Below are 20,821 nucleotides of genomic sequence, written 5' to 3'. Positions count from 1 at the left end.
CCAGCCATCAGAATTTGACCCTTGTCAAAGTTGCTCAGATCCTTGCACTTGCTCATTTTTTCTGCTTCCAACACATCACCTTCAAGAACAGACTGTTCACTTACTGCCTAATTTATCCCACCCCTTGAGAGGTGCAATTCTAACATGTTAATCAATGTGTTTCACTTCACCCGTCAATGGTTTTAATGTTGGGCCTGACTGACATACTGTATATATGTATAAAATATGTATACAGTGAATTCAGGAAATATTCAGACCCCTTCACTTTTTGCATACTTCATTTAATTATAAATGTCTAAATCTGCCATTTTTGCTCATCAATTTTCACTCAATAAACCATAATGACAAAGTGAAAACATGTTCTCAAGAAGGTTTGTAAATTTATTAAAAATCAAAAACTTAAATCTGCTTTAAATATTCAGACACTGGAGCTCCAGACTGTGGTCAGGTGCATCTTATTTGCTTTAATTATTCTACAGATGTGTCTAGAACTCGACTGGAGTCCACTTGTGGCAAACTGAATTGATACAACATAGTTTAGAATGGCACACACCTGTGCATAGAAGGTCTGAGAATTTACCCTGCATGTCAGGCCTCAATAATTGTGAAATGGATGAAGGTTGGAACCACTAGGACTCTTAGAGCTGGTCATCCTGCCAAACTAATTAAATGGGTAAGAAGGGCCATGGTCAGGGAAATAACCAAGAACCCAATGGTCACTCTAACAGAGCTTCACAAGTCCTCTGCTGAGATGGGAGAAACTATAGGAAAGATGACTATCTCAGCAGCACACCATCAATCAGGTGAAGGCCATTCTTGAGTAAAAGACATATGACAGCACCAATGGAGTTTGCTAAATGGAATTTAAATGACTCTGAGAGCATGAAAAAAAGAGATTATCTGGTCTGATGAGATAAAAATTGAACTCTATGGGCAGAACTCCAAGTATTATATCTGGCGAAGGCCAGGCACTGCTCTTCACCAGTCTAATAACATCCCTATGGTGAAGAATGGAGGTGGCAGCGCCATGTTACTCAGCAGCAGGGACAGGGTGTCTGCATCTGCAAAGCAATGGATTATGCAGATTGTGCAAAGCACAAGGGCCAACGAGCTTGGGGGGCCCACTCGGTGCCATATAGATTTTTAAAAAAAATTTTAATAACTAAAACAGAGGTTTCACAGTCTTGATGCAGTGGCTTCAATGTTCAATGTCTTGTTACCATTAACTGTGACCTCGATGGCTGATGACGAATTGTATGCTGCTGCCGATCTTCTCACTGAACGTTATGGCACCGACATTTCACCAGCGTTATGTGCTCAATTGTCATTTCGTGCATGTTTTCAATCTTTCCTGTCAACCAAGTCGACTGTTTTCGAAGTAGCTGAACTGTTGCTGATAGGTCACTGTGCACCATTGTCTACTTTCAGTGACTTTTGCACGGCTTACATGTTACTACTGACTATACCAGTGACTGTTGCTGTGTGTGAATGATCGTTCTCCAACTTAAAACCCATCAAAAAATTACCTCAGAAGCACCACGTTGCAAGACAGAGTTAGTGGCATGGCTGTACTCTCAATCGAAAATGAGCGTGCCATACAACTTGACATGTGAAACATTGTTGAGGCTTTTGACAAACAGAAGGCACACAAGTGAGTATTTTAAGGTACTAGTGATATTAGAAGTAATATGATTTGTGACTTGTCAGTCAGTTCCATTTTTGTAAGCTTTAACAGTTTAACAAATCTGTAATCTGTTTTATTGTGTACCTTAGTATGGCTTACTGTGCATTAGAGTCACTACCGTGAGGATTTGTGAGCGTGACCACTTTATGATGTCCATTTTTTGTTTTTTTTTTTGTTCTTTATTTCACCTTATACAATTTCTTGTATTAGGAATTTGTTAGTTTTCGCATACACCCCTTGGGGTCAGAGTGCAGGGTCAGCCATTGTACAGCACCCCTGGAGCAATTGAAGGTTAAGGGCATTGCTCAATGGCCCAGCAGAGTAGGATCTCTTTTGGCAGTGACGGGGATTTGAACCAGCAACCTTCGGGATACCAGCGCAGATCCTTAGCCTCAGAGCCACCACTGAAAAACAGGTCGACCGTGTAGTAATATCCTGTCAACCGGTGTTGTTTTTTAATGTTACAAATTGAAATTGCTTCATTTTATAGCACAAAACAGTTTCTACTTTGTAGCTTACATTAGATTTTAATCATCTTCTTTCACAAAATTGTCTTGGAAAAGTAAGCAGGTCCACATTTTACATATATGTATGTACTACTACTGCTATCCACACATCACACATTTCATTCCCACATTTTATTTTTGCTGACTTACAGTAGCTGTAATAAAGTGATTTAAAAAGTTATTACAAATTTCATTTAGAGAGCTGGTTTGTTTGTCACCAGTGTGTGATCTGATAGTGACGCGGACGCCACTGCCTAGCCGGCCCCTAGTTGTGAATAAATTACTAAGAGTTATGGTAGACAGGAGAGGCCCACCTCAGGGCGCACCACAGGGGCCTTCAGCAAGCTAGCTACACCACTGGGTGTCTGGTCAGAACGTACTGAAGACAAAGAGGTACTTGAAGAAAACCTGTTCCAGAGTGTATAAGACCTCAAACTGGTGTGATGGTTCACCTTTCAGCATGACAATGACCCTAAGAATACAGTGAAGGCAACACTGTAGCTTTGGGACAAGCTACTCATTGTCCTTGAGTGGTCCAGTCAAGGCCCAGACTTAAACCCCATATAACACATGTGGAGAGACCTGAAGATGGTGGTTTACAGATACTTCCCATCCAATCTAATGGAGCCTGAGATGATCTCCAGGAAGATTTGGGTAAACTGCCCAAATCCATGTGTACAAAGCTTGTAGAGGCTTACCCCAAGGAGACTCAAAAGCTGTAATTGTTTTCTACAGGGCTTCAACTTTGTACTGATTTAATGATCTGAATATTTATATAAATGAGAGGTTTCAGTTTTTGATTTTTAGTAAATATTCAAACTTTTCTGAAAACATGTTTTCACTTCTCATTTTGGGTTATTGAGTGTAGATTGTTGAGTGGCAAAGTTATCAATTTAAAAATTAAATCTTATATTTCAATTTTAAAATAAATTTAAATCATATAACTGCATGGGATGGACTGGTCTGCCATTTAGAGAGTAAAATTCACCATTTCCATTTCTAACCTTCTGATCCTGTTGGTGTATAAATCTTGAAAGTAAAATTTTTAATCAAAACCAATTGCAATTGGTACATTCAAATTTTTAAGAAACAAGTAAATAACAAACTAAAATAAAAACATACAAAAATACAGCAAGATTTATTTCTGAAGAAATCCAATTATACCTGAATACATTTCAAATGACAGACAAGATTACAAATCCACAAAGAAGCAGAAAAAAATAAGAAGTCAAATTTGTCCAGCACACTCTGTTGCTGCATCGATGTCACCAGTGCCCAAATTTTACCATGCTTTACTCAGGATAAGACAGAGTGCCGCCAGGACAGCAATTAAACAAATTCAGTTCAGCTCCTCGTGATCAACCTCGGTGCCCTTTTCAGTTGTACATTGGCACGAGAGGTGGATTTGGAATGTGATTTGGTTAAGTGGTTGTCATTTCGTCGTCCAACAAGCATCTTCTCGCAGAATCCTAAAAACCTTACCGTTTATTGAAAAAGGTCATAAAATTGGGGATTACAGACGAAATGTTACGGAAGTTGAAGTACCTTACGTCGCATTATGAGGCACTGCTGACTAGTAGGCAGCAAAGGCGCATGGGAACTGTAGTGTTTTTGGCTACTTAGTGACTGCGCAAGTGTGGAGCTGCAACCAGGGTGGAGACGCGAGGAGGATTTTAGTGCGTTTTGAAAGCGCTCGGGTTTCTAAAAGCATTTCCCGAGTTTGCGGTGCATCTTTGGGCGGAGGCCTGGACTGTCCACGTGGAAGCGGTGCGATTTGCTGGCTCCGACAATAAGCCGTGCAGGTGTCCTGCGCCCCGCCCTGCACTTTGCGGACTGCTTGCGGGACCGCGGCCTCGGTAGGAATGCTAAGTATGACATGTCTCTTCTACCATAAATGCAATTATCTTTATCTAGCGGAATATGCAAGCGTTTGCAGTGCCGACAGCCGGATTTGTTCCGTCTTTTGCCAATGTCACATTGTCATTGCGGCTCTGACTTTTAATGTTCTGTATGTCAGAAAAATAAATAAACTTTACCGTAACAAAGCAGATTCTTAACGGCAGTTTTAAACCGATCAATGACGTAGCCTTTAAGGGGGCTAGTTCTGCAGGTTCAAACGCCTGACGTGAAATAATTTTTCAAATTGGAATGCAGACGATATCACGTAAACATTCCAATGAAATCATTAAGAGTAAATGCACGATCACTTTGCACCAATTAAATGACAACAACCCCAAAACGCAGTGGTTCTTAAGTTCAGTCCTGGGGATCTACTGTGTGGCAGTCTCTAGTCCATCCTGTAATTGATCTCATTGTTTAATGGTTTGGCCTATTTGTTCTTTTGTTATTCTGTATCCTGAAAAGCATAATAGTGCAAAATTTTACAAATATAAGAAACATATCCATTTGTGTACGTTTGTCATAGTATTAAACGCTCAACTGCAACAAGTACGTGGGGAGACACTAGACAATTTGTAAGGGAGATTTTGCAGAAATGTTAGAAAGTATTTCTTCATGCAAAGAACTATAGACACATGGAATAAGTTGGCAAGTAGTGTGGTTGATAGTAGGACTTTAAGGGCCTTCAAATCTTGATTTGATATTATTTTGGACAATCTAGGTGAACAGAATGTACAAGCTTGTAAGACTGAATGGCCTGTTCTTGTCACAATTTTTCTAATGTAATTGTGTTTGTAATAATGAGAATAAAAAAATCTTACTGGTGTTCATAGGGTAATTTTTGTCACGTGTATATATTACAGTGAATCTTAAAAACTAAGATTTAATAAAAAATACAAAATTATGCCCATGTAAAATATTATGCTTACCACAAACTTAATTTTGCTCATTTAATTAAGGAAGGTGGTCTAGTTAAAAACAGAACATAGTCAGGACAAAAACTTGTATTCACAGTGGACTCTGGGACTGAACATGACAGCAACTAATTTACATCTGTGGTGTATCTTGAGTAAAGACACTTGGAAAATGAAGGTGTTTATAGTACAAGGTTAAAAGAAAATCTTTTTTACAGGAATGGTATTTCAAATGACAGCTTGCTTACCAATGGCACATGCAAATTGAATAAGGTGATAAAAGTTTTTTTTTTTTTTGGATGTTTAATAGTGTGCAGCAGCTTCGCAACAAGGAGACCACAGTTCACGTCCTGAGTGTTTTCTTGTGTGTGGTTTGCATGTTCTCCCTGTGTCTGTGTGGGTTTCATCCTTGTGGTCCAGTTTCCTTCCGCAGTCCAAAGAGATGCAAGTTAGGTGAATTGGTGTTGCTAAATTGTCCCTTGTGTGTTTATCCTGAGATGAGCTGCCGTCCTATCTAGGTGTTGTTCCTGCTTTGTGCCCAGTGACCTGGGATAGTTACTGGCTGACCCAGAAACCTGCCCTGAATAGGCGGGCTAGGAAGATGACTGCATCCTAAAAAATGATGAACTGATAATCTCCATTTGCTTACAGTATGTCTCATATCTGCATAAAGCTGACGTCAGATAGTTGGAATCAGGACTTAAAAAACAACTGGTATCCTGTTTATATATAAGTAAGTAATTACTGATGGGAGAGAAAGAGGAGATGCAACAATAGTTTTCAGATGGAAACTTAAACTTTCCTTCTTGAAATAACAATTAAAAAAAGAGAATAAGAAAACAACACAATGCAACAACAAAAACAGAAAATCACTTACAGCTGTGAACTAACAACAGTTGAGTTGCACTTCTTGCAGGCACCACTGCTTGGTGTCTCTGTAGCATAGAGCCAGTGTGCTTCTGAATTTGTAGCTATATAATGTTAGCCCATTCCTGCAGAAGAGCTTGACTAAGTTACTGGCCATTTTACAGGCACAGTGCCACATCTCTGGATGCTTGCAATCCATGACATTCCAAACATCCTATTGGGTTACAGACAAGAATGCTGGCCGACACAGCACCAGTATACCAACATTCCTCAAAACATTTTTGACATCAGTAGGTGCGTGTGGCCTGGTTTTCTTCTGCTGTAGGAGTGTATGGAACTTCTCCCTTTCTGTTCTGACACTGGTGTCAGCCTGCATTTTCAGCAACAATATGGAAGACAGCTGAAATGATCTCTCAATTGGGCCAGTCTGATGTGTCAGTCCTGCACTGGTGTGGTCACTCAAGGGCAACCAGATCTTTTACAGTAATCAGTCCTCTCAATCTGCTGAAAATATGTCTGGAGTTGGGAAACAGTGGCTGGCAACACTAGCACATGGCATGCCTGCCAAGCTTTGAATTAAGTGCCTTTTACAGATGACCTGATGAGACAATTTTCCACTTGGATCTCATTGGGGAAAACTGTATTTAATTTAGCTTTTGTGTGTTTGGCAAGTTGCAGTGCCTCACTGCAAATGTTGTAGTTTTTAGTCAGAGGATCTAAAATAAATTGAAACCTTTTTGTGCAAGTACAGTGGTTGTAATTAAAGTTTTCTCATTCCAGAATATATTTTGTTTCTTTTTGCCATCAGTATATACAGTATGTGTGTATTGCATGATATTTCTCTGTTTATATTTCAACATTGCACTCTGCATTTATGTTGTATTTGACTGACTAATACACTGTAGGTAATTAGTGTATAGCACATTGGAGTCTTAAGTAAAAGTTCACTTAGTAAGAGTAAAATGAATTTGAAAGTTGACATTTTGAGAGGTCTCTGTATTTAACAGCAAACATTGGCACACTTTACTCCAGAGTTAAAATACAAAACTAATACATTGATTATCTCACTCAAAACATGGCCCCAGAACCCTTCAAAAACTAATTCAAAGAGTCTCAATGGTTGTGGTGAAGTTCACAAATTAATTAGGCAGAGTTAAAAACTATTGAAGCAGTCCAGCAGTAAGAACAGTTTTTAGCTTGATGAGCACAAACACATAGTGCTGGAATTATGGAGTTTCTCCAAAGGGATTTGAAATACTTTATATATTATTAGAAGCTTATACGAAAAGAGTATCAGAATGTTCACTAAGTACAGAAGCCTTGTGCAGTTGGCTAATAACTAAATTGTATAGTGTAAGGGTGCCATTATACCAAAATTTCAAACTTCAATACGATACTACATACTGAAATTCAATACCATTTTTGATACCCAATACACTATATAATGTAACATGATTAAAAAAGTTTAAAACAAGTAATAGAAATTTTAATCATTAAAGTATAGGAATTAACCACAGTAGTAGTTGATAGCCTTGGCATTAACCTTAATGGGCATTACGGCCCATCCCAAAAACTACACTTCCCTTCCACCCACAGTCATTATCTTATTTCGGCCGACTTGAAATTTGAACTGATTTCTCCAACAATATGAAGAAACTGCAACAAAAAGGTCTGTGCTGAGCAGCGCTTTTCGTGACACAACTCAATTGAAAATGCACCATGCTGCTACATTCACGTAGATCCCATTAATGAAGTGCCCGCCATTGCTAGCCAAATCCAATCAATTGTCACTTTTATTTGCCATCTCACAATTCAGTTTCTCCTGTAATAGACAAGGTGTACTGTATGAGCACACGGAGGAGTAGTGCCACTGTTTATGCAATTGAGCACTGAAAAGTTATAGTACTTTACATTTTATCTATACTAACAAAAGGCAAAGCCCTCACTGACTCACTCATCACCAATTCTCCAACTTTCCGTGTAGGTGGAAGGCTGAAATTTGGCAGGCTCATTCCTTACAGCTTACTTACAAAAGTTAAGCAGGTTTCATTTCGAAATTCTATGCGAAACGGTCATAACGGTCGACAACGTCCGCCATGTCAAATAATAAAAGGAAAAGCCCTCACTGATTCACTCATCACTAATTCTCCAACTTCCCGTTTAGGTAGAAGTCTGAAATTTGGCTGGCTCATTGCTTACAGCTTACTTACAAAAGTTAAGCAGGTTTCATTTTGAAATTCTACACATAATGGTCGACAACATCCGCCATGTTAAACTTTCATATTTATGGCCCCATCTTCACGAAATTTGGTAGGCGGCTTCCCTGCACTAACCGAAACCGATGTACGTACTTATTTCGGAAGCTGTGAGAAAACAGTAAAAAGGAGGCATGTCAGACGTCGTCATACATTTTCTGATACAGCTAGACAGAAACAACTTCGTGATGCTGCCACCAAATACTCGCAGAAAAATCCACAAGTTCATAGACACGCTGTCGCTAAATACTCGCAGGCAAATCCACAAGTTCATAGAGACTCTGTCACTAAATACTCGCAGGCAAATCCACAAGTTCATAGAGCTTCTGTTTCTAGGTACGATCCCAATAATGAAAAGCGGCTCATACAAAAACAACAAAACAGTACACATTGGATCCATGGATGTTGACTGTGAGCATTGTCAAGCTCATAGGTGGAAATGCGAGTCTCCTGGTTTGTGCTGTAACGGTGGTAAAGTCTCTCTCACTCCTTTACATAAGCTTCCTGACCTTCTTGAGGGCCTGTTAAATGGCGAACATCCTCAAAGTGAGCATTTCTTGAACAACAGTCGAAAGTACAACAGCGCATTTCAAATGACGTCATTTGGTGCTTACCAAATCGTTGAGGGAAATTTTATGCCTTCATTTAAAGTCCAGGGACAAGTGTATCACTTGATTGGCAGTCTTTTACCTATGCCGACTGAGGAACACAAATGTTTGCAACTTTATTTTCGTCTGGGATGATGAAAAGGAAGCACAAATGCGGTGTGCTAATATGCCGTCCGTCACTCCGGTCTCTTCATTCCCTTCCTTGCTTCGCCATGGTATTCACGTCTCCCTGCTGATAACTGCAGCCTTTTTATTTAATCCACGGCTTTTCCGCTGTTTTATTGTTCGTTTATTACGATTATAGTTATTGTGTAGGTATTTTAGACTTAGTTTACATTGTCCAGGTTCGCATTTCCTTTATCGTTCCAACCGTACCCCCATTAACATGTCTATCGAGGTGATCACCATCGATCAAAGAACTGTCACTTACCGAGTGGTTTCCATGCCTGAAGATGGCGCCTGCCTTTTCCATTCTCTGTGTTACATATTGCACGGCCATATCAAACTCACTCTTGATATCTGGAGGAAGATTGGCATTGATTTGAGGCAAGATTGCTTTTCACATGGCCAACTGTACGTTGCATGCTCAAGAGTGAGCTCAGTGCACAGCTTGGTCATATTACAACCGGAGGGGCGAAGTGACAACATGGCATCTAAAGAGATCCTTAAGAAATAATTATTTGTATATTTTCCCTCAGTTTAAAGAGGTTTACTTTTCTTCTTAATAAAAATTTTAAGGCAGTACTTCGCCGCTGTGAAGCGCGGGTATTTTGCTAGTAGTAAATATAATAGAGTATAATTTCAAAATCACATAAAAAAAATGAAAGAAAACAATGTGCTATGGTAGCACACTTTGCAGCAAGGATTTAAAAATTGAAAAAGTGACAGAGCCCTAGTGCTAAAGTGTGTTGCCCGAATGAACAGCGTAGAATAAAACTGGCCCATAGGTAAAAATAATTGCAGACCCTGTCTTATGCATTAAAAGTTTAACTGACTACAAAAAACATTTTAACCTGCAGTAAAACCACAATGCAACATCCCTACTTAAATGCAACAGTTTGTATACTTATACCAATTAATGTTTCCATAATTTAGACATAAGATACTATAGGAAGTGGGGCATCAAATCTAGCCATGCTCATTGATGGCCTACAAGGCTCAGCTGTCAAAAACCAGAGCAAACTGGAAGAGTATTAGTAATGTAGGTTATAGAAGCGATAACATGAAAATGAGTATTGAAACAATTTTTAAAATGTTAAGACTGACACCTATGAATATTTTGATACTTTTAAAAACCATACTATAGTGTTCACCTTGAAGAGACTGACACTCTCATTCATTATTTTCTACTTGAAAAATACTTAAAAATGTGTAATGACTTTTTAAAATATGTTTTGAACAACAAAATTACCCTAAAACTTTTTCATTGAGTTCCGTCTGACGGTCAATAATTAGACTGACTGGGTGTAACCCCCTATAATATTTCCATTAAATGAGAAAAAATCAAAACTATATGCTGGAATTTTGGCATAAGTAAGATCTTACTGATGTTTTTACCCATTTTTGCAGGCTCAGGCTCAATGTCCATCTGTGCTTATCAATGCTGATATTCATTTAGTTTTATCATCACCCTGTCCATCTCTGGGGAAAAAAAAAGCTGTCTTTTGATTTTGCCCATTTACCATTTTGTTATATATTTTGACTGAATTCTTTATCTAAGGCGGCTTACACGACCAGAATACATTACAGTTGTTTACATTTATTTTAACAATAGGAGCTCAGACAGATTGAGTGACTTACTCAGGCTTTGCGCCAGCATTATGGTTTAAGCTGATGTGCCTTAGCTACTACCACACTACCTGCTTTCCTTTAGATTGGAGTTCCTTTTACATATGCTTCTCTATTAAGTTCATTCATTGTATTGTAGCACTAAATTCTACCATGCATTTTGTTATCATGCTTACTGTAGAAGGTGTCATATAAAATAAATATTGAAAATGTATTATATGAGTAATGTTAGTTTTGCTTTTTCCTGCACAGACTAAATAAGGGTAGTAACAAGTCCCACAATTCAATGACTGACATGGAAAAGGAACCGAAAATGTCTTTCAATGAGATTATAAAATTGGGCAGCAAACATAAAGAAGAGGCTTTAGAAGAGAAATATATTCACAGAGTGGACAAGAGTCATCCATTGGACAGTGTGCTTTCTGAAGAGGAAACTGGGAAGCAAAAGTCTGTCTGCGTTAAGGAGGAGCAGAATGAGCAAGAACTTGGTAACTACGAGGAAACATTTAACTCTTACTCCATTATCATTAAACAAGAGAGTTGTGAGCAGGAGTATTCCCCATCTGGGCAGGAAGTGTGTGAAGAAAAGTATACATTAATTAAGGAAGATCAGCAAAATATCATAATTAAAGAAGAACTCAGTGATGAGCAGTGGACACAAACAACACAACACTTCTCTGAATTACAGTGTGTCAGAATTAAAGAGGTCTGCGAGCAGAACAGTGTCCACATTAAAAAAGAGGAATCTGAGCAAGGGTTTACCTCTGTTCAGCAGCTCAATAAACCAGTAGCAGAATGCAAATGGCCTGAAGTGCATGAAGTTGTAAATTTAGGGTCCTCTCCAGCACAAGCAGGGTTTGCAAAGCATTGTGGTGCTGGGTCTCCACAACCTGAGAATATGTTGTCTGAGGAGGACACATCCAAGAATGAAGACCAAGAATCGGTCAGACAAAAGGGAAACAGTAAGTTTGTCGTATCAGTAATGAGAAAGGACTGAACAGTCCAGTTATGATTCTCAGATGTTTTAAGTTTGTTTTAAATGAAGGTACACTGATGCTAAAAATAAATATATTCCACATCAGTGGTGCATGTATTAATTTATTTACTTTTCAATAGCTTTCTATTCACTGGATTTCCACTTTTATAACTATACGTTAAAGTGCTTATTTCTCATTTTTGCATACTTTTTATACTCTTATGTTCATAAATTATTTTCATATGCCAGTTTAATGGAAACATGTAAGGTGGTGGGCCTTTAACTCACTAAGTTGTAGGAACTATGTTAGCATATTGGCATAAAGAAAATGTACTTTGCACAGTATCTTAATGTAAAGTTGGTGGTTATATCATTTAATGATCCTTTTAACTGTAAATGTATAATTTTTATCTTCCAGTTTAATTGTACAAAATACATTTTAATGTATCATTTAATTATAAAGCCTGCATAAAAAAGCTGCAAATAAATGAATCACTATCAAAATATTTTGTGGAAGGCACAATAGGTATCTTTACCACCTCACCACAGTTTAGATGCCCAACTTGAAGGATTTATTGCATTGGTGTTGCATGTTTTCCCTAATTTCAGTGTTTCCTGTTGAACACCAAATATAATGTCTTATTCTTATAGATGATTTTATTTTGTCACATATTTAGTTGGAGATGTGCTTAAAGAAGATTCAAAGTTCAAGATTTTTATTTAGTAATTTTACACAAGGAAACATAACATTTGCCTTCTCATTTGCATCCAATAACAGGCAGAAATAAAATAAAGAGACAAGACAGGTTAAATCTAAAAATTTCTAAAATACACAGTATTTACATAATTTGAAAAGTGATTCTCTGCCAACTACTTCTAGCAGTTTGATAGTATATTTTTTTACATTAAGTGGTTACTGGATACATATGAAAATTCTGCACTTCTGGATTTTTTCCTTCTTTGATATTATTCATCAAATAGATATACACTACTGGTCAAAAGTTTTAGAACACCTCAGTTTTAATGGCAATGCAGCACTTTTAATGTCCTAATGTTTCATGAAATCAAAGCATAGAACAAATAAATAGTGTCAAATAAAAAAAGTAAAGGAATCATTAAGTGTGCAAAATTTTATTCATATTTTTGATTCACCAAATAAGCCACCTTTTGCTGATATAACTGGTAACCATTTTGATTCAGAATGCCAGTCACTCTGTGTAAGTCACCAACTCTGTCTCCAGCAAAAGAAACCCATGTTATCACACTTCACCAACTCAACAGTGTATAAACACTATGCATGATGAACCAAAGTTTATAAATTTTGATTCATCTGTGCATAAAGACGTTTTTTCAGTCTGCAGTTTTCCACAGCTTGGTATTTTTAAGACCCTATTTTGTCCTTTAAGGAATGGTTCTCTTACTGCCACTCACCCTGTTAAACCTGCTGCACAAAGTCTCCTCTTCACAGTAGAAACTGAGACTTGCTTTTTTCGATCACTGATAAGCTGTTGTGCTTTGAGGTGTCTATCACACAAACCGATGACCTTCAGAAACATGCTTTCTGATTAGGTTGTGACTTTGGGTCTGCCAGATCTTTTCCTGTCGGAGATTCTTCCAGTTTCCAATTGCTTTTGGATTGTGTAGGACACCACTGTACTCACTAACACTTTGATTTTTTTTTTTTTTTGCAATTTCTCTAAATGGAAGGCCTACACACTTTTAAGGGCAATAATAATTCTCTGTGTCATTTCATTTGTTAATTGCCATTTTCTTGCCATTATCGTTGGAATTTACAACTAATATTGTCCAAGCAGTACTTCAGAGGATGTAGTACTACAGTCTGTTCCAAATCTGCTTTAAGACAGACAGATCGTTTTTAAGTAATCAACAGAAGTTGGGAATCCAGTGCAAACTGATTACTTTAAGTTGCAAGGCTTAATTCATTTTCAGTGCTACAGAACATATGTATATTGTAACCTATTAGTTGTCCCTGAAGAAGGCCCATTTGTAATATTCTGAAATTTCCCTTTTTTAGTTTTTACTAACCTACATTTTAAATTTAAACCTCTGGCAGTTTACTGCATCCTTTTTACCATTTTAAGCTATTCGTTGTATTTCAGATTTTAAGAAAAACTGAGGTGTTTTAAAGTTTTGTCCCGCAGTGTATGGCACCGGAACGAAGGGAATTTCTGGAGTGATTTATTGGGGGATTTTAAATTGGCCGATTTATTGAAGTTATGTTCTGCGTGTAATGGGTGTTTGTCATCAGTTGAAAAAATTTCCAGCTTTTTCAACACTACCCTCTGATATACATGCCAAATCATCTACGTCAGCCTTAATAGCTTTAGCTGCATTCTGCATGCAAGGAAGAATCCAGACCTGGGCACACTAACATACAGCCTTAAGCACTCTTTCATACAGGGCCAATTTAGTGTTACCAGTTAATCTAATATAAACACCATAAATATTTAATTCATATTCTATGTAACTGAAAAAGTACTTGGTGTTCCCTCTCTTAGATCAGTTTATAATTTAGTATAATAATATAGTAAAAATAGTATAATAGTAGCAACAAATAAACAATATACAGTAATGTCACAACAAAAAGAAATATATACACGTTTTTAACTGAATTACAACGTAAGCATACCCAGAAAAAGGCATACATATAAATTTTAAATTCATATTTGAAAAAGGCATGGCCACAAAAAAAGGCATGTACATTTTTTTAATTCAAAAATTTTAATTAATAACTTAATGTGTTACAATAATTAAAATTATTATTATTAAAATAAGGTCAGAACAATGTTGTTTTCTTAGCATTTTATAATAAATTATTTAAAGGAATGAGAGTTTCATGAATGCTTTTGCATTCGGGACAAAGAGACACATATCAGCTAAAGTCAGCATCAGGTTTACTTTGTCCAACAAGTTTTAAATGGGTGTCATTTTATATTTAAGGACTACAGTTGCTAAGAGCTCATTACTCTTCAGTCACTGACTGAAGCTTCCACCTTATCTGAATAACATTGTGTGACAAATAAAAAGATGGTTTCTGAGTTTTCATGTATTACATGTAGCAGTAGATGAGGGTCTTTTGGGCAGCCAGTGAATATGAATATGAATATGAATGGGAGCACAAAAATAAATAAACACACACCATAGAAAACTCAGTTGCAGTGTGCCCGTATTGAAAAATTCACAGTGATTAAAGAAACTAACTCGATTGACTTATAGTTTGGATTTTGCAATCAATTTACCCATAGATCCCCCCCCTCCACCTTCCAGACCCAGTGCCTATAGATTGCTAGGGGGGTAATCAAGATTCCTAGACAGCATATTCAATAATATCAGTGTTAGGGGAGCACTTGTACTTCAGTTATCCTGTGTTTCACTGGTCTAGTAATCTAACACCAAATTACTACAGCAGGATTAACTCTTGTTAGTTTTTGTTTTCAGTTTATCATTGTCAATGGCCATTTTGTGTTCTTGCCCTATACAGGGTTATTTTAAATACTGTTTTTAAATGTAATTAACTCCTGTGACCTACTAATCTATTTAATTTTATTTTTACAGCTTATGCAATGGAGAAATCTGGCCCGTCTTGGTCTTCACTAGGCTATGCCTATCTCCATGGTAAACTCCAGCAGAGATTGCAAGAGATCTCCGCACTAAATGCAAGTGTTTCTTTAGGGCCTGTGAGCATGGAAAACCCTTCTTTACAGTGGCGGCCTCTGCCAGTGGATAAGATTATGAGTTTATACGCTGTTACTCCTCAGCGCATCCAGACTACTGCCATTCTTCATTTCTGCCATGTCTGTGGGAAGGGGTTTAAACAAAGGTCACACTGTGATCATCATCAGCGAATTCACACAGATGAGAAGCCATATTCTTGTGTTGAGTGTGGAAAGAGATTTCGATGGAAGTGTGATCTTCAGACTCACAAGAGGATTCATACTGGAGAAAAGCCATACTGGTGTTCTGAATGTGGTAAGCGATTCACTAGGTTAAGTCATCTGCAGAGTCACAAAACTACACATACAGGAGAAAAGCCATATTGTTGTATAGAATGTGGCAAGTTGTTCACGGATAGATTGAAGCTTCATAAGCACAAGAGAATACACAATGGAATTAAATCTCATTGCTGTACAGAATGTGGCAAGGCATTCAAAAGTGCAAGTCACCTTATGATTCACAAGAGAATTCACACTGGAGAAAAACCGTATTCTTGTTCTGAATGTGGCAAGAGATTCAAAAGTGGCAGCCATCTTCAAACGCACAAGAGAATTCATAGTGGAGAAAAACCATATACCTGTACAGAATGTGGAAAAGGATTCTTAGGGAAAAGTCCTCTTCAGAGACATAAGAAAATTCACACTGGAGAAAAGCCATACTTTTGCACTGAGTGTGGCAAAAGATTCACGCAAAATTGTAGTCTACAGACACATATGAGAATCCACACTGGAGAAAAGCCATATTGCTGTGCTCAGTGTGGAAAAACGTTCTCTGTTAAGTATCGTCTTCAGAAACATGAGAGGGTTCACACAGGGGAGAAGCCCTATTGTTGTACTGATTGTGGCAAAAGATTCACAGAGAAAGGTCACCTTAAGGTACATGCAAAGGTTCATGCTGGACAAAGAAGCTCCCTTGTGTTGGAGACTTGAATATGTTTAACAATTTTAGGCAGCGCTTGGGTTAATTAAAATATATATGATACAGTAAACTGGACAGCTACCATAAATTTTTATTTAAAAGGTAGTCAGAAGAGCTACTATGGCCATCCAAAGAAATATTCAGGCTTACCATGAAGGCCTTTCGTGATATAAGGAAAGAAAAAGGCATTTCACCCCAATATACTTTGTTCAATTAAGTGTAGGAATTGCCCACGTATGAAGAAACCGCTACTATACTGTAGCACAGCAGGACCTCTGCTGCACTTCTGCAGATGGACCTAGGCTAAGACGGCTGAAGGTTAATGTAGCTAAATACAATGTTTTAAATATAGGATGTGAGATATAAAGATAGGGGCAGGGATTGTTTCTAGAAATTATATTTGGAAGACGCACTGAACCCATTACTATCCAGGATCAATAGAAAGTGGAAGGACTAATGAAGTACCTTGTGAAACAGGTTGTATAGCTTGCTGTGTAAAGAACAAGTCAATACAAATTGTGCATCTCTGAGTTCACATCAGAAATCCTATGTAGTTTTGGTCTTTTCACTACAAGGATGTAAAAATGCAAAAAAAAAAAAAATGCAGAAGTGCGAGACTTAATTCCATAATTATAGGGTGGATCGGAGATATCAAAAGAAATGGGAGAGTTGAATTCAACACAACTATCCACCAACAAGCAGCAGGCATATTATATTTATAATTGTGAAAGAATATGGAAAAATAACTTTGCTAGTTGTTAGCTTATAATTATTTATTTAACAAGGATGTAAGGAGAAAAAGCATCAGAGAAAATAACTAGCTATGTGGAGCAATTTACTGAATAGTGTAACTTGGAGTGGTAGTTTAGGGTCTTTTGGATCTCAAAAAATATTTAGAATGCCCTCTGCAAATAGGAATTGGTGAGTTTTCTTGGAATGAATACCTTAGCACTCATCAAAATGTGTGTTATTAACTTTGCATATGTGCAAAACGTGCTCAAAGTGATCAGGCACAAGCAACTCTGAATAAGCAGCAGACTACCCAAGTGCAGTTTTTTTCTGCTAAAATGGCATACTGCTGCTCTTGAAGTTCTTCTGCGTAGTTGTTACTGGAATCTGCTACAATGCTAATGGGATGATGTCACATTCTACTCTCATCCCTGCTCACTCTGACTTGCTAACATGACAAGCCCTCCATTGCTCCAGATGTACCTGTCAGAAGGACAACAATGAGATATGGAGGAACCAACCAATCTGAAAAAGTAAATTACACTATAAAGTTTTATTACTTCCTTCATGTTAAAGTTTGGGAGATAAATTAGCAGCTGACTTTCTAATTAAATGAAATGGACTAAAGACTTAAAATTAGTGGAAATCACCAGAAAGTATCCACTGCTGTGACTGCTCTGCCCATTGTTTTTTCCTTAGGCTTGTCTCTATTCAAGAGTTTTTTATACATTTCTTTTGAAGTTTTTAATTACTGCCTATCCTGTTTTGGTAAATGCTGTATTCTTCTAAATCACACCACTTCCGTCTGTTTTCTTTATGACATGCTCTGTCCTTAACGGTGAATGATGTCGGAGCCTATCCTAGCAGAATTACATCATAGTTGGTGAGCACTCTGGTGTACCATGCAGCATGTTTATTTTATCATTGCCATTGGGAGCTAGAAGGCTGCCTGTGCATAGATGTCCATTTTATAGTTCGATTACTGCCACCACCACCACTCTTCATTTCCTTATGTCTACAATAGATAGTCCTAATAGGGATTTAGTACATTGAAAACTTTTTGAAATCTTGGTGCTGCAGCTCATTCTGTATATCTACACAGATGTTCAATATGTTTCTATACCACACATTTCATCCGCTCATCTAGGGAGAGTTGTATTTATGTGTTTATACAGTAGGCTGTTCTGATTCTAAAACTGCAGATGTATAGTTTGTAAGTTTATACATACCTTGGTGTAATTATGGAGAAGGTAGACATAATGGCATGGTTCAGTTGTCCATAACTCTGCATTTAATTATTGTTACATGTAATAAAATTACCCATAATGCATCAGGCAGGTCTTAACAAACCATACATTAGCAAGGATAAAATGTACACATTTATTAGCTGTCATTTTGTAATATTGTAAGATGTTCTACTCTTAATAGTTGGTTTTCTTGATCAGTGTACTTTTATTAAAAACTTTGTAGCTGGCTTTGATTTTATATGGTCGTATTTGATGACTGCTAGCTCTCACTCTTTTTTATTTACGCAATAATGTAAAACTGAATTGGGAAATCATTTAATTTCAGCTTAGTTTTACAATTTAGAGAATTGTGATTTTAAGCAGGATGTGTTTCGTGAAATTCATAAAAACTGAAAGATTTGTAATGCTTGTGCTAGAGTTCATAATTCAATTTTTTGATCTACTATAGTCAAGTATTAAGACTCAATTGTTCATTAAAACCCCGATTTTGTTTAATGAAAAGGAAAAATAACATTCACATTTTGAAATGAATTTAAAAGTAGACTTTTTTTTTGTTAGTTTTTTTTTTGCCAAGATCCCTCATCTTTGTTAAAATCAGGTAAAGTAACAAATGAAAATAAATGAAAATGCCAATGGTACATTGACTCTTGCTATGATTTATAAAAGGGCTGCCAAAATATTAATTTTATAAGGTTGTGGTTAGCACTGTTATGCCACTGCTTCATGGACTACACTCTGGATTATTCACGAGGTACTTCTGGATTATTCACGAGGTACTCCAGTTTTCATCCCATTCATAAAGGTTATGGTTAAGTTAATCAGTGACAGGGCCCATCAAAGTGCTTGGCTGGCATCCTCACAATAGTTTGGTCTTGCCTTGTGGCCAGTGGTGTTGGGATTAACTGCAGACTCTGCATCAGTGAATTCCATTGAGTACGTTTCAAAAATCTCTGGCCAGTTAGTGTCTGCATGGAGTTTGCACATTTTCCCTGTATCTGTGTACTCCAGTTTACTGCCAGAAGCTGAAGAAATATGTCATTTGTGTCTGTAAAGGAGAAAGGAGACAGCGCTTGCTGGGTGGAAAGGGTGGTGTTATGTTATATTGCTCATTACATTGATATTGCTTTATATTGTGAATCCTTCCAAATTCTAATTCCATGCATAACACTACACCTAGTATTTCAGTTCCCACTGCTTTAAGATTTCCAAGGAAACAAGTACTCCTTGGTATCATTTCAGGTACACTATAATAATATGAAAACCTTGGGGCTACTGATTGTTAGACGTCTATTGACTTAGAATTGGTACTTTGCAGGGAACGCACCTCATTGTGGCACTTTAATAATTACAGTTGCCATTACAGATCAAAAGCAGAGAGTATAAAAGTGTTTTCCCTCTTCCCGTTACACACACACTGCTGATGACAAGTGATCCACTTTGTTGCCAGAGATCAGGCCTGTTTATTTATTTATTTATTTGTAGAGCTCGCAGTATCCACAGTAGCAGTAAAATACTGCTGTTCAATACATTTGTGCTTATTGGTGACACTCGTGCTTATGACATCCAATAAAGGTGCTTTGAGTGCCTATAATTTAGTGACGAGAACTTCTGTCTTGCACTACTGGATGCATCAGGTGAGTGGCTGCTGTACCAGCCAATGAAGGTCTGCAGCATTGTGATTGTATATTAATGAGGTTAATTAGCTTTGTCCATATTTGGTTATATAAGGGTGGTGACTGCAAAGAGTTTGTGGTGCACTCATGCATAAATACAAGATGATTGTGATTTGTAAAGCTAAATTGCATATGAATGTGCATATGACAGGTTTTATAACTGTTTTTATTTATGAGTACACATATTTTCTGTTTCATATATGCATATTTTCACAGTTGAATCCCTGCAAAGGTTTATAAATGAGACCCCCTGGTCTTGTAAATCACCTTGGATACACACGTCAGCCAGATATACAGTGCGTAAAAAAAAAGTATTCCACACCTTAACCAATTCTTTTTTTTACTGTGTAGTAAAACCCTACAATGAAATTTTGTTTACAGTCATTTTTTCATTTCAAACGTTGAAGCACAAAAGTACTTTGTAAAGTGATACTGTTTAATATTAGAAAATGTTTAAGAAAAAAGTAAATGTGCTGCTTGAGTTAAGTATTCAGCCCCCACACCTAACATTTTGTAAAGCACCAATAACAGCTTTCTGTATTTTTTGTTAAGTATAGTAAATATTTTCACGGCATTCGAAGTCTGTGTCACAATCTGATTGTATGGGTGGTCACCTACCAGGTAACGCTTGTGGCTGGCCAGCAATCTGCTAACATCCGCCACGGTGCCCTCAGTTTGTGAGGAGCAGATCATAGAATGGTTGAAATAGTTTACTGTCAAATAAATGCAAAGAGTACGCGACACGTGTTTTGCCCTCATTCTGGGCTCATCAGGCGTACACACTCCACTGCACTCCCTCTCGGGAATCGAACCTCGGACGTCAGCGCCAGAGGCGATGCCCCTAACGTTGCGCCACGGCGTGTGGTTCCTTTATTTGACAGCATGTAGATCGGGGTAATTACATTCACGGCATTTTCCATCTGTGCTCACTTTTTGGGAGTGATGTTGGCCCATTCCTCCAGATACTGTAGCTTTGCTGCAGCTTGTTGAGGTTATTCATGGAAGGCTTGTGTTCCTCAGTT

General features: G+C 37.5%; 2 protein-coding genes across 3 annotated transcripts in view; both read left to right on the top strand.

Moving 5' to 3' along the window:
• Positions 1–20,821, top strand: part of LOC114669508 (presenilins-associated rhomboid-like protein, mitochondrial) — a 1,019,231-nt gene that overhangs the window by 825,065 nt on the left and 173,345 nt on the right. The gene's annotated exons all lie outside the window — the stretch shown is intronic.
• Positions 3,795–18,353, top strand: LOC114669488 (zinc finger protein 436-like). 2 transcript variants are annotated; one of them, XM_028825714.2, is made up of 3 exons: positions 3,795–4,046; positions 10,774–11,483; positions 15,074–18,353. In XM_028825714.2, the coding sequence occupies exons 2-3, from the start codon at positions 10,808–10,810 to the stop codon at positions 16,159–16,161; spliced, it is 1,764 nt and encodes a 587-aa protein (XP_028681547.1). In that variant the 5' UTR covers positions 3,795–4,046; positions 10,774–10,807; the 3' UTR covers positions 16,162–18,353. The 2 variants fall into 2 exon arrangements, with proteins under 2 accessions (XP_028681547.1, XP_028681546.1); XM_028825713.2 differs by having other exon boundaries at positions 3,798–4,059.

The sequence above is a fragment of the Erpetoichthys calabaricus genome, chromosome 2, assembly GCF_900747795.2.
Source record: "Erpetoichthys calabaricus chromosome 2, fErpCal1.3, whole genome shotgun sequence".
NCBI classification, from domain to species: domain Eukaryota; kingdom Metazoa; phylum Chordata; class Cladistia; order Polypteriformes; family Polypteridae; genus Erpetoichthys; species Erpetoichthys calabaricus.
This window is presented reverse-complemented; position numbering and strand designations above follow the sequence as displayed.

Bases quoted from the DNA above. Each gene is read 5' to 3' on its own strand.
- LOC114669488 (XM_028825714.2), top strand. From the start codon at position 10,808: ATGACTGACATGGAAAAGGAACCGAAAATGTCTTTCAATGAGATTATA. The intron at 11,484-15,073 runs GTAAGTTTGTCG...TTATTTTTACAG, and splicing joins GGTCAGACAAAAGGGAAACA to CTTATGCAATGGAGAAATCT.